Raw genomic sequence first — 15645 nt, 5'->3', positions numbered from 1 at the left:
CCATTTTATGCTCCCTAATAAGTATCAACTTGGTCCTCAATTATGAGAGTATCATTAAAATCATGTTTTTGTACATGGATAAGATTTTGGAGCTAAATAAGTATCCTCTAATATAACCGACATATCGAATTAATATTAGTTTATGGCTATGTTTGGATCTAAAGAAAGGTTAAGGAAAGATAGAAGAAGGTAAGAAAGTGTGTGGAAAGATTGACTTTCCACAGTTTGGCAACACCTCAAAAAGAAGAGGAAAGAAAGTTTTGAGGTGGGACCCACACTCAAAACTTTTCCCCACTATTATGGACGGAAAGATGGAGGATCACCAACTTTTAGAGGGAAAAGTCAAAAGTACCCTTGCTATAATAATTATATTACTTTGTTGACCAAGCATTGTAATACAAGCTGTGCTTCTAAATTGCTTGCGTGATGTTTCGAACAAAAATGTAACAAATATTAGGTAAATTCCCTCAAAAAAAAAAACAAATATTAGGTAAATTAAAAATTATTAATAAAATATATTTAAATGTGTAGATAACATAATTAATTTAAAATAAACACATTTAGTTAGAACTTTTAAGGTTATAATTGTCATTTTGCAAATATACATATCTTTCTTTCCTCTCACAATCTATTCACTTTCTTTTATACCAAACAACTAAAATAATCATCTCACTTTCTTCAACCATTCTTTCCTTCTACTATCTATCCTTTCACTTTCTTTCCTTAAACTTTCTTCGGTAAACCAAACATACCCTATGAGTTTAACAAAATTTGGTTTGATTAGGGGTGATGGTGGCGGCGGTGGCGGTGAGGGGGGGTTTGTTTGAGCAGATGGTTATGAGAAAGGTGGGGGATGGGGCAGATACTTTGTTTTGGTATGACTGCTGGGTTGGTTGTGTTCTGTTTAGTGTGCGTTTCCGCCGTCTGTTTGATTTAGTTGTTGATAAATCAACTCCGGTTAGGAGCATGTTTTTGCTTGGGTGGGGCGAAGGAGGGGAAGCTTGGGTTTGGAGGAGGAGGTTGTGGGTGTGGGAGGAGGAGATGCTAGCGAAGTGTAGGTTATTATTATCTGATGTTTCTTTGCAGTCTACCTTCTCATATGGTTGGCAGTGGCTCCCGGATCCTTCAGGGGTTACTCGGTCCGTGATTTCTATGATATGCTCACTACTCAGGATTTGATGGTGTGGATTCTCCGGTGATTATAGATCATTTTCAGCAGTTCATTTATTACACGGGTGGTTTGAAATCGCGGCAGTCCGTTCTTCAGTTGATTTGGTTACTGTGTGTTTGGATTGTGTGGAACGAGCGTAACATCAAGGTATTTAAGCAGAAAGAAAATACTATGTTTCAATTATTAGGAAAAGTTAAGTTGTATTCTTTATGGTGGCTTCAAGCTAAGAAAGTCTGTTTTGTTTTTGGGGTTCATATATGGTGGTCGAGTTCGCTTGTATGTTTGAGCATCGACTGATTTGTATCTGTATTCAGGTGCTGACTTTGTAAATTCTTCGTGGTCTCTTTGATACACCTTGTGCTGAAGATATTGTTTGTCGGTGTTAATATACATCATTTTTGCTTGTTAAAAAAAATAAAAAATTGTTCGTGGTTTCTGATATACTGTATAAAACTAAATGATTGATACAATTTTTATTTATGATTGATACAGTTGTACTTATAATTGTTCATGTTGTCACAGTATAGTTGCATATGCATATATCTCAAAAACCTTGAAAAATGGGATCAAGGGATGGACTGAAAATTAAAATGAATTTTTATAGTAAAAGAGACACCTTCTGATGAATACATTATGGAGATCCAGACCAAAAGCTTCCAAACTATACTGCTGCCTAAAAAGATTTTACGTCGGATCAACGGAACAAATATTACTCATTCTCACCACCTATTGCAACACCTTAGACCATAACTTCTCTTTATAATACGTAACTTCTTCAATCATCATACTTAAGCAATAAGAAGTATGCTTCATTCCCCGTGTGCATAGATGATTGGTAGAGACATTATATTATATATGTATATGTTGGAGTTTAAACTCTAAAGTCTTCACTTATTTACCTTAAATATGAAATTTTAACTCGTAGACTGTTTGACATAAAAGAACTCCAATTATAAAAATTAATAATAATATTGTTGTGAGAAAGTTTTTTTTTTTTCCGCTTTTAATGTTGATAAGATTGATCCAGAGTTCCGACATATTACTAGACAAAGTAGCATAGATTTATCTAGAACAAGTCATCTCAACTATTTGGCCAACAAAGCCCTTCTTTAGACCTCAAATTTTTTATTTTTTTAACTAGTATATATTTTGTAATTCACACTCCATGACAACATTTAATATGGCATTAATTAACATGTATGCGTACATTGTGATATATTGCGATTTTCACAATTAACGTTAGTAGTTTCCTTTATTAACGTTGAGATTCACGCTCTTTTTTTTGTTCTCTTCATCCCTTACTCACAGTCTCACAACTATCTCTTGCGATTTTCCACAATTAATGTTTATAGTTTGCATCTTTATTGTTGACATTCACATTCTTTTTTTTAAGTATATATGCACTATCTTTCTCTTCGTCCCTTACTTAGAGTCTCATAATTATCTCTTGGTTTGACAGTACTATTGAAAAGAAATGTTAACCAAGAAAATGATCTCAACTGGTCAATAAGCTCTACCAAAGGATAAATTGTTCAGGAGAACTTGAACATGATTCTAATGCGGAACAATTATTGACCAAACTTAAGTTACCTTAGGCCCAACCGAACTCCAGATTACCAAAGACCTCATTCCCATTGGAATCGGAGGGTTAACACCAAAAAAAGAAAAAAAAAATGTTAAATGAACTCGATTGTGATAATTTAATAAACGTTTTTGCATCTCAAAAAGCTTGAAAAATTAAATTTACATAAAATATTATTTTTAAAAAGTTTAATTTTATAAAGACAACACCCTTACTGTTCACATTAGACATTAAAATTGGTTGAGATGAACATCTAGAATTAAAAAAAAATATATATAATTTATTTATAATAAGTAAGCTAAGGACTAGTTTAAAATCATTGTACCTCTTCCCTAGTTTAAAAACCAAATTGTCTAATTCATATTTTTGTACTACTTTGTTCACAGTAGATTTGATTATTGTTACGTCTATTTATTGAAGTTCCCAACGTAAATAAAGGAAATGGGCAAGTGAGATAGTTGTGAGACTGTAAGTAAGGGATGAAGAGAACAAAAAAAAGAGCGTGAATCTCAACGTTAATGAAGGAAACTACTAACGTTAATTGTGAAAATCGCAATATATCACAATGTACGCATACATGTTAATTAATGCCATATTAAATGTTGTCATGGAGTGTGAATTACAAAATATATACTAGTTAAAAAAATAAAAAATGTGAGGTCTAAAGAAGGGCTTTGTTGGCCAAATAGTTGAGATGACTTGTTCTAGATAAATCTATGCTACTTTGTCTAGTAATATGTCGGAACTCTGGATCAATCTTATCAACATTAAAAGCGGAAAAAAAAAAACTGACCCAATTAAAATGGGTCAGTTAAAAAGAAAACACTTATTGAAGTTCCCTCCGTCCCAGAATAACTGACTCATTTTCTAAAAAAAAGTGTCCCAAAATAACTGACTCATTTCAATTTTCAATACAGCTTTCATCATTCCCAATACAATATAACACTAAATAATACTACTTTTATCATTCCCAATACAATATATTTCATTTTCCCTTTTATTTATACATTTTTCTTAATATGTGTGAAAAACAAAATTGTGTCAATTAAATTGGGACGGAGGTAGTAAATTATTTGATCTAGTTTGTGGTTGGGGTCGTGTGACAGCCAACATTGCCATAAGTTCGTTAACTTGGTTTTCAATATTATGTGGAATCTTCCTATCACTGAATTTCTCTGAACAACCTATTCTAAGTTATTAGGTCAACTATTTGCAAAGAGGGGATGACAACAGGATGCAATGCATATTGCTGAGGAAATGGCTAAGTAGAACACTCACATGGTGATTTGATAGAAATAATAATTATTTCATAGTGTACAGAAAATGAGATATTTTGAATTGACGTTTAATGAACAAATAGTCACTTAGTCACTGAATCTGCACCTCGCTGTCATATAGGTCTCTCACTCATGATTAAATACAAACAAGTCCTTGACTCTACACTTCCGTTATCACTTTGGTCTCTGCCGTTAAAAAAATCTGTTAAGTGATGATGTGACATGCTGACAAGGAGTATGACATGTCACAGGGACTAAAGTGAAAGTAAAAAATGGTCACTTTGGTCCATAAATCGAAAATCAATATCCTCAATTTACTGTTAGATCCCTGACTGTGTTTACTTACTGTCAGTTAGGTCCCTGAATCGAAAATCAATGTCCTCTACTTACTGTTAGGTCCCTGATTGTGTACTGTCAGTTAGGTCCCTGACAGTAAACACGAAATTTCACTAAGATCATTGGCAAGTTGTTAGTTTAACATGAGATATGATTCATGACCATGAGATTGATGAGATATGATTAATGAGATATGAGATATTTCTTTTAAAAATATATGTCCATAATTTCATGTGTTATTCTCTTATGGATTTAGTACAGGGCTTGTAACGCCTAAATTTGAAAGTGTCTAGAATATTCAAATAAGCGTTAAACTGGTATTGGATACATTAATTATACAAATACATGAAACGACATCAAGTCGGAAGTTTGGTTACAACATCACTCCAAGGCTTCTATGTTACATTATTACACCAAAGTTTGTCATACGTAGTGTAAATACAAAATTCATAATTACACATCTTATAATATAACATATGCATCTCTAATTCACAACAAAGCGATTCCATGAAGTCACGATCAATCCAAGACTTTTTCTTTACCTTTTCCTTGCACAACCTGTGAACCTGAACAAAAAAGGAGTTGGGTGAGACATAATGTCTCAGTGAGTTCTTCCTAGCCCTAGGCTAGTGATAACCTCGGGGAAACCTATGGTTATCACGTGTCTATATTACAACCTGGCGGTTGATTGTAAGTGTGTGGTCATGTACCTTAGACGGTCGTGCAAGCTAAATCCGTCTTAGATATCTCCTAATTTTTTATAGGCTTGATATTCTTATACGTGCCATGGCGGTCAAGGGTTCCTAGCACCGATTTGCTATGATACGCTAAATGTATCTAAGCCTAAACATGAATCAAATCATGGCACAACCTATACCGGACGAATAGGGTATCCTAAGATCGTCCTTGGCAATCTTTTATAACTTGCTCATATCTATCATCATATCATAATCATGCATGAACACATTCATTTATATCATTATGTTAGGGTTGAACAATCAAACATTATCTTGATTCGTTTTACGGAGAGTCCTGGGTGGAGTAACCCCGAGTAAACTCCCAAACATGACAGATGTACGTACATCGGACTCCCTCGGTGTCGTGTGGGTACCTTACGGCTTAAACCATTCCCCTTAAGTCGAGAACCTCCCGTATCCCCCTGACGTGGATAACGAGAGACACGAGCACCTACATCTTGTATTAGCCTTGTTCATATGCATACATGAAAAGTCACATACATGAGTTAAATACTTATAACTCGGATCCTTGATCGATCCCTTGGGGTAATAACATACAAGTTCATAAGCGTAAGAAAATATTCTTCGCACATTAACATAATATAATCTTGATTAGCACTCTAGTTCTTGACGACTACGTCAAGGTTCTAGTTCCACTTCCCTTATTAATTATTGCATGCTACTCCTTCACCTCATGCTACGACTTTCATTCGCCATGCTTAATTATACCATGTGAATACTTGCTTAACAATCAAGAAAACATTTTAAAAGTCTTTGCCTTGAAATCCTGATTTGAGGGGTTAAAGTATAAAAGATTATATAAGGAAAACCGCTCGCGAAACACCATAATCACCCGGAACGAACAAAACAGTGGGTCTCCCCACTGTCTGCTCGCCATGGCGAGTGATTATGTGTGGGAGGCGAGCACCTGCTCGCCTTGGCGAGTAGGAGGCGAGTGGACACTCAAAAATTGTCAAAAATGGTATTTTTCACTCAAAAACCTCAAATCCAAGCATCCCAAGGCTTATCATGGTACTAGAGATCATATAGAACCAATAAAACAGACATTGAGCAAGTAATCACAAGTATAATGATGCATGGCATAAAAGGGGTAACTTTCTCTATGTACAACCCTAGAAAATATAAAGTTTTTCCTTGCAAGTAAAACACATACCATGGTTGGATTACTAACTAAGAACTCACGTTAACATAACCTCAAATCAAGTTCACAACTTGAGAACCTTGACAGCAAACCCTAAGACCAAAACCCTAGAGAAGAGATGGATGTTGGTGAAGCTTGCTTCCAACTTGTTACCAACAAGCACCAAACCCTAGCCTTGCTTAAACTTCAACTTCTTGAAAGATTAGGAGATGATTAAAGGAAGATCATGAGTAGAGAAGAAAAGGGAAGGTTGCTTCAACACTCCACTAACCAAAAACCATAAACCCTAGATAATACATACTTGATTCCAAAGAGGAGAAAGATGAAACAAAGATTATGGGAGAAGAAGGATGGTGAGGATCGATTTTCTAGAGAGGAGGGAGAGCAAAACTTTCTTTCAAACCCTAGTGAGAGAAAGTGAAGAGGATTGTGTGAAAAATTTGGACTAAAGTCCTTAAATAGTCCCTTCGTGCGCAATTACCATCTTACCCTTAGTCTTAAATGCGCTTACTTTATTGTTAACAGATGAATCATCGTTTCATAAAAGTGGGATATTACATCCTACCCCCCTTAAAAAAAATTTCGTCCTCGAAATTTGAAATTTACCTGAAAACAAATGCGGATACTGACTCGACATCTCTGATTCGAGTTCCCATGTTGCTTCACCTTCTGGTGATCCTTTCCATACAACCTTCACTATGGGAATCTCTTTGTTTCTGAGAGACTTGACATCACGGTCTACTATACTCTCTGGTTCTGGCTGATACGTCAAATCTGATCTTAACTCTATACAGTCTAATTCAACTGGCTGAAAAGGATCTGGAACATACTTCTTCAGCTGCGATACATGGAATACATCATGCAATCCCAACATAGCTGGAGGTAAAGCCAACTGATAAGCTACTGGTCCGATACGCTTGAGTATCAGAAACGGTCCCACATATCTAGGACTTAATTTCTTGGTTCTAAAAACACCTCTCAAACCCAGCTTAGGCGTAACTCTTAGAAACACATGATCACCTTCATTAAACTCCAAAGGTCTCCGTCTCTGATCCGCATAGCTTTTCTGACGATTCTGAGCTATCTTCATCTTCTCTTGAATTGACTTAATCTTCAAAGTCGTTTCTTGAATGATCTCTGGTCCAAGGATGCTCTTATCTCCAACCTCAGCCCAACATAATGGGGTCTTACACTTCCTACCATACAAAGCTTCATATGGTGCCATTTCGATACTTGCATGATAGCTATTGTTGTAGGAAAATTCTATCAAAGGCAGATGATGGTTCCAACTTCCTCCATCTTCCAAAACACAAGCACGTAACATATCTTCTAAGGTTTGGATAGTCCTTTCTGATTGACCATCAGTTTGCGGATGATGAGACGTGCTTAGTTTCAATTTAGTTCCCAAAGCTCTTTGAAAAGCTCTCCAAAAGTGTGAAGTAAATATTGGATCCCTATCTGATACGATACTCACTGGAACACCGTGTAGCTTGACAATCTCGGAAATGAACAAATCCGCATATTGTGATGTCTTGTAGGTAGACTTTACCGGTAAGAAATGTGCTGACTTGGTTAGCCTATCCACGATTACCCAAATTGAGTCATGACCTCTTTGAGTACGGGGTAAACCTACTACAAAATCCATGGTAATGTGCTCCCATTTCCACTGAGGAATCTCTAATGGTTGTAACATACCAGCTGGTCACTGATGTTCTATCTTGACTTGTTGACATACAATACATCGTGCTACAAATTCAGCAATATCCTTTTTCATGTCGGGCCACCAATACTCCTTCTTTAAATCTTGATACATTTTGGTTGTACCAGGGTGAATTGAAAAACTGCTCTTATGCGCTTCTTCCAAGATTAATCTTCTAAGTTCTTGGTCATTGGGAACACATAATCTTCCTTCAAACAAGATTGCTCCATCTGTAGCCTTAGAAAACTCTGGGTAACCACTTCGTCTCTGAAGTTCCAAATCATCACTTTGGGCTTGTACAATTCTTGATCGTAAGTCACACGAGACTTCCAAATTATACAAACAAATACCATCACCAATGTCTGTGACTCCAAGATTAAGATCACGAACCTTTTCATACATCTGACAAGTGTGCATCATAACTTCGGCTTGAACTAAGGCCTTACGACTCAAAGCATCCGCTGCAACATTGGCCTTTCCTGGATGATATTTCAAATCAAAGTCGAAGTCTTTAAGGTATTCCATCCAACGCCTCTGCCTCATATTCAAATCCCTCTGATCAAATAAATATTTCAGACTCTTGTGATCACTAAACAATTCAAAATGCGTTCCATAAAGGTGATGCCTCCATATCTTCAAAATGAAGATTATAGCAGCCAACTCTAAGTCATGGGCGGGATAATTTGCTTCATGCGTCTTGAGTTGTCTAGATGCATAAGCTACTACATTGTTTTCTTGCATAAGTACTCCTCCAAGTCCCTTAGACGATGCATCACAAAATACCACATATTTCTTTTCTGGGTCTGGAATTGTCAAAACAGGAGCTTGAGTCAACTTCTTCTTCAGGGTCCTAAAACTCTTTTCACACTCCTCATCCCACACAAAAGGTACTTCTTTCCTCGTGAGACGAGTTAAAGGCAAAGTGATTTGAGAAAACTTCATGATGAAACGTCGATAATAACCTGCTAGTCCCAAAAAGCTTCTAACTTCTGAAACATTCTTCGGCCTTGCCCAATTTTGAACAGCCTCAACCTTCGATTGATCAACGGCTACACCACCCTGAGAAATAACGTGGCCCAGAAATTTGACTTCTGATAACCAAAACTCGCATTTACTGAACTTTGCAAACAATTGCTTCTCCCGAAGGATATCCAACATTATCCTTAGATGCTGAGCATGCTCTTGCGGATTCTTGGAATAAACCAGAATGTCATCAATGAAAATAATAACAAACTGATCTAGATAAGGTTGAAAAATCCGGTTCATATAGTCCATGAAGACTGCTGGTGCGTTGGATACTCCAAAAGGCATAACCAGGAATTCATAGTGTCCGTAACGAGTTCTGAAAGCCGTCTTGGACACGTCAGAAGATTTGATGCGTATCTGATGATAACCCGACCTAAGATCAATTTTTGAGAACACTGATGCTCCCTTAAGTTGATCAAGAAGGTCTTCAATTCTTGGCAAGGGATACTTGTTCTTGATGGTTACCTTATTAAGCCGACGATAGTCAATACACAGCCTCATGCTGCCTTCTTTCTTCTTGACCAGCAATACCGGTGCACCCCATGGAGACACACTGGGTCTAATGAAATGCTTCTGAATAAGCTCTTCTAATTGCGATTTCAATTCCTTAAGTTCCAAAGGAGACATTCTATAAGGCGCTACCGACACTGGCTCAGCTCCTGGAATTAAATCAATGGAAAATTCAATTTCCCTTTTAGGTGGCAAGCTTGTAATTTCGGCCGGAAAAACATCCAAATATTCACTAACAATTGGAATATCACTGGGGCTTATGTCTGATTCTGGTGTCACGGTGAGCATTACATAAAAACCCTTATCTTGTGCACAAATAAACTGAGCCATCTGATACGTGTGCTTAATCAGTTCTGACAAAGCTACTCCTTCCTCCGTGTTACTAGTAGGCATGTAAATAGTTTTCTCTGCACACCCTATATATACATGATTTGCTGACAACCAATCCATGCCTAATATAACATCAAGTTGCTTCATCGGCAGACACAACAAATCTATATAATACGTCTTACTAGATACGGTGATGGAACAATTTTCACAAACATAATTCGCTACAATACTTCTGTCAGTAGCCGTGGTTACTTTCATAGGGGGATTTAATAATGAAACAGACAACTGAAGAGCTTCAACACATTGAAATGAAATGAAAGAACATGATGCACCACAATCAAATAAAACATTAACAGGATACTAACCAAGAAAACACGTACCACCAATCAAGTCTTCATTTGCCTGTGCCTTCTTACCATCAAGGGAATACACTCTACCTTTACTCATTGTAGTACTCACACCCTTGCCCTTATTTCCCCTTGTTGGACAATCAGCCACATAGTGTCCTGACTGACCGCATGCAAAACAATTACCAGAACCTACCCTGCATTCTCCTTGATGAGCCTTACCACACTTCCTGCAAGTTGGATAAGTTCTAGGTGGACCTGTGTACTTTCCTCTAGTTGGAGAACCCTTTGGGTTTCAGCTTCTCATGATACTTATCGACAAAGTTACCTCTGTTTCTTCCACTTGCCCCAGAACCTTCTCTAGCTGCCTTATCAAAACCTCTTTCGGCCTCCAAACTGTTATGCACCAACTCATCATAATCTGTTACCCTTTGCTGACTTACTGCAGCATAGAGTTCTCCCCTCAAGGCATGCTTATATTGATTAACCTTCCACATCTCATTACCCGCATACTCGTTGTGAGTAGAGTAATAAGATAACTCCTCAAACTTCTTCGTAAAATCTGTCACAGACATATGACCTTGCTTTAGATGGAGAAATTCCTGCTCCTTCCTGACCTTGTATGACAAAGGAAGATACTTCTCTTTCATCACTTGCTTGAAATTCTCCCAGTTCAACTCCAACCCATTATTCTCCATTCTACGCCGAGCAGTTTCCCACCAATCAAGCACTGCACCTCGGAATTGATTCGTTGCAAAAACCACCTTATCTTCCTCGGTACAATGAACCATCAGAAAAATCTTTTCCATCTGCTTGATCCACCTCTTAGCTTCAGGTGGCTCACCGCTACCATCGAACTCTGGAGGATGGTTCCGATTAAATTCTCGGAAGGTTGGATTTCCCACAACTGGAGGTGGTGGAGGGGGCTGATGACAAACACCTGGACCTTGCTGCATATTTGCAGCCCACTGCTGCTAAGTCTGAGCATTCTGCTGCATCTGCTGCTGCATCATCTGTTGGTTTTGTTGCATCAACTGTGCCCACATCTGAGCAGCAGGATTAACATTCTCCTCCACATACAGATTACCTCTTGGCCGGCCTCGTCCCCTTTGTGCTCCAGACATTTTCGCTCTAACTGTCATATTTAAGTCAAAGTGATCAATTTTAACCAATATAACAATGAGGACAAATATCTTAAACACCAAAAGAACGACTACTTGAATTGTATTATTAATGACCCAAGGCACGATCTGGAAAGACCTGCTCTGATACCAAATTGTAACGCCTAAATTTGAAAGTGTCTAGAATATTCAAATAAGCGTTAAACTGATATTGGATACATTAATTATACAAATACATGAAACGACATCAAGTCGAAAGTTTGGTTACAACATCACTCCAAGGCTTCTATGTTACATTATTACACCAAAGTTTGTCATACGTAGTGTAAATACAAAATTCATAATTACACATCTTATAATATAACATATGCATCTCTAATTCACAACAAAACGATTCCATGAAGTCACGATCAATCCAAGACTTTTTCTTTACCTTTTCCTTGCACAACCTGTGAACCTGAACAAAAAAGGAGTTGGGTGAGACATAATGTCTCAGTGAGTTCTTCCTAGCCCTAGGCTAGTGATAACCTCGGGGAAACCTATGGTTATCACGTGTCTATATTACAACCTGGCGGTTGATTGTACGTGTGTGGTCATGTACCTTAGACGGTCGTGCAAGCTAAATCCGTCTTAGATATCTCCTAATTTGTTATAGGCTTGATATTCTTATACGTGCCATGGCGGTCAAGGGTTCCTAGCAGCGCTTTGCTATGATACGCTAAATGTATCTAAGCCTAAACATGAATCAAATCATGGCACAACCTATACCGGACGAATAGGGTATCCTAAGATCGTCCTTGGCAATCTTTTATAACTTGCTCATATCTATCATCATATCATAATCATGCATGAACACATTCATTTATATCATTATGTTAGGGTTGAACAATTAAACATTATCTTGATTCGTTTTACGGAGAGTCCCGGGTGGAGTAACCCCGAGTAAACTCCCAAACATGACCGATGTACGTACATTGGACTCCCTCGGTGTCGTGTGGGTCCCTTACGGCTTGAACCATTCCCCTTAAGTCGAGAACCTCCCGTATCCCCCTGATGTGGATAACGAGAGACACGAGCACCTACATCTTGTATTAGCCTTGTTCATATGCATACATGAAAAGTCACACACATGAGTTAAATACTTATAACTCGGATCCTTGATCGATCCCTTGGGGTAATAACATACAAGTTCATAAGCGTAAGAAAATATTCTTCGCACACTAACATAATATAATCTTGATTAGCACTCTAGTTCTTGACGACTACGTCAAGGTTCTAGTTCCACTTCCCTTATTAATTATTGCATGCTACCCCTTCACCTCATGCTATGACTTTCATTCGCCATGCTTAATTATACCATGTGAATACTTGCTTAACAATCAAGAAAACATTTTAAAAGTCTTTGCCTTGAAATCCTGATTTGAGGGGTTAAAGTATAAAAGATTATATAAGGAAAACCGCTCACGAAACACCAGAATCACCCGGAACGAACAAAACAGTGGGTCTCCCCACTGTCTGCTCGCCATGGCGAGTGATTATGTGTGGGAGGCGAGCACCTGCTCGCCTTGGCGAGTAGGAGGCAAGTGGACACTCCCATTCGGCCTTCTAGCTCGCCTTGCAAGCTATTTACTCGCCGTGGCAAGTTATGACAGTCCAGAACTGTCAAAAATGGTATATTTCACTCAAAAACCTCAAATCCAAGCATCCCAAGGCTTATCATGGTACTAGAGATCATATAGAACCTGTAAAACAGACATTGAGCAAGTAATCACAAATGATGCATGGCATAAAAGGGGTAACTTTTTCTATGTACAACCCTAGAAAATATAAAGTTTTTCCTTGCAAGTAAAACACATACCATGGTTGGATTACTAACTAAGAACTCACCTTAACATAACCTCAAATCAAGTTCACAACTTGAGAACCTTGACAGCAAACCCTAAGACCAAAACCCTAGAGATGAGATGGATGTTGGTGAAGCTTGCTTCCAACTTGTTACCAACAAGCACCAAACCCTAGCCTTGCTTAAACTTCAACTTCTTGAAAGATTAGGAGATGATTAAAGGAAGATCATGAGTAGAGAAGAAAAGGGAAGGTTGCTTCAACACTCCACTAACCAAAAACCATAAACCCTAGATAATACATACTTGATTCCAAAGAGGAGAAAGATGAAACAAAGATTATGGGAGAAGAAGGATGGTGAGGATCGATTTTCTAGAGAGAAGGGAGAGCAAAACTTTCTTTCAAACCCTAGTGAGAGAAAGTGAAGAGGATTGTGTGAAAAATTTGGACTAAAGTCCTTAAATAGTCCCTTCGTGCGCAATTACCATCTTTCCCTTAGTCTTAAACGCGCTTACTTTATCGTTAACAGATGAATCATCGTTTCATAAAAGTGGGATATTACAGGGCTAGATTACTGGTGTGAGTTTGTGGTGAGTTTGTGTGCAGGTTTAGTGAAAAAAGAGTTAAGAGTAGAAATATAAAGTAGAGAAACACATATTTAGTGTCAAAGACTTGAATCAGAAATAGTTTTATTTAGTGTCCATAATTTCATGTCAAAGACTTGAATCAGAAGTAGAGAAACAAATATTTAGTGTCAAAGACTTGAATCAGAAATAATTTCATGTGTTATTCTATTGTGTTGGAACATGTGTGGAAATTGAGTAAAAAGATTATAAACACAAATTCCCTTGTTGGGTAGAACTAATGTTGTGTGAATTGAAAAAAGTGGAAGTGTCACATCCGATGAAACACACACATTAGTAATGTTTATATAGTGGGGGTACATAATTATGTGAACGAAGTAAGTACTAGAGAAAAAATATATATTGATATATATTTTATTATTTGGAAATGATAAATTAAATAATTAATTTAATCATTATTAGAAAGTGTTTTCTTAGTCCGCAAGTTTTGCTAAAATATTTTGGAACGCAATCTAGAATATTTTGGAACACAATCTGAAATATTTGGGTAGACAATCTAATATATTTTAGTACTTGATCTGAAATATATTTTGGTACATAATATAATATATTTTTGTACTCAATATAATATATTTTGGTACTCAATTGAGATATTTTTGTACTAGATCTAATATGTGACTTACTTAATCACAAAGTAATGTATTACTTGTTCCCAAAGTTTCTCACTTATTAGTTGTGAATTTTCTCTATAAATAGAGAGCTCACACAGTGCATTCAACACACCGAAATTCACAGTTGATGCTTCCTATGTCTTTCCTCTCTTCTCCCTCCTTCGACTTGTGTTGACAAGTCCTTCTCCTTTTTCTACTCCTTTCTGTCCCTTCGGAATTAAGAGTGTTCTTAAGACCATATAGTCCCTTTTCGGTATATTGTCCCTTCGGAATCAAGAATGGTCTTAAGAGCATAGTCCCTTCAATTATTTATGCCTTTTTAGGATAAATAATATTTTAAGATCATAGTCCCTTTTCGGTATAATAAGAATGATCTTAAACATATATATTCTTCTTCAATTCATGGAGAAATTAGAAGTTAGAACGGTCGTAGCACCATATTTGAGTGGTTGAAATACCATATTGATATTTGGAGATGTTAAAAATTAGAATGGTGGTAACACCATATTTGAGTGGTCTCAACACCATAATAGAGTGGTTACAGTACCATATTGGTTTCAGCATTAAAAGAGTGGTCTTAGTAACATATTGAAGGTGTAATTCTCGAACGGTTTTCTACAGTGCAGTAGTTAACTGCACAGTTGTAGCTGGACTTGTTTTATCCTGGAGGCGGCGTGGTTGATAGTCTGTCTTGTACAATTTTAGGCAGTGCCACGAAACGTCTTAAAGAGAGCGACCTGGTCGTGAATCAACCTAGTAACAACTTCGGAAGAAAATAGAATTTGGAAAACCAAAATACAACAGTTTGGGAATCCAAAAAACAACAATTTTAAGACGTTTCGACTGCTATGTCTACCGAGGAAATTACTTATTGAGGTTTCGTTGTCCCTAAATACAAGAAGGATAAATCAAGCTATAGAAATACATCTTTCGACTGAAACGATGAAAGTGCTTGTTGTTATAACAACAACACTAACGAAATTCACATATGCTACTTTGAATATGTTTGAAATTTATTTTCAAAATTCAGAACTGCACTGTGAATAAATAACTCTAATTGCCAAGGGAATAGGAACCCAAAAAGGTCCTAAGTGAAAATCAGCAGCCACCATCAAGAATTGACATTGGTTCACAATTTATTTTTAATACAATTGTGAGAAACCATGTCATATGTCCCACAATTATATGAACATGTCAAGTGTTGCTTTGTAGTCTAACATGACTAAAGAGAAATTCACTAATATGACTAG

General features: G+C 37.1%; 1 protein-coding gene across 1 annotated transcript; it reads right to left on the bottom strand.

Moving 5' to 3' along the window:
• Positions 1-10449: 10449 nt before the first annotated feature.
• LOC146906814 (uncharacterized) lies at positions 10450-11133 on the bottom strand. The gene has a single exon (XM_085728966.1). It carries the CDS (start codon positions 11131-11133, stop codon positions 10450-10452), a length of 684 nt encoding a protein of 227 aa, XP_085585092.1.
• Positions 11134-15645: the final 4512 nt, after the last annotated feature.

This window comes from Medicago sativa, chromosome 7 (genome assembly GCF_051527215.1).
Source record: "Medicago sativa cultivar Bolivia chromosome 7, Bolivia_mono, whole genome shotgun sequence".
NCBI classification, from domain to species: Eukaryota; Viridiplantae; Streptophyta; class Magnoliopsida; order Fabales; family Fabaceae; genus Medicago; species Medicago sativa.
This window is presented reverse-complemented; position numbering and strand designations above follow the sequence as displayed.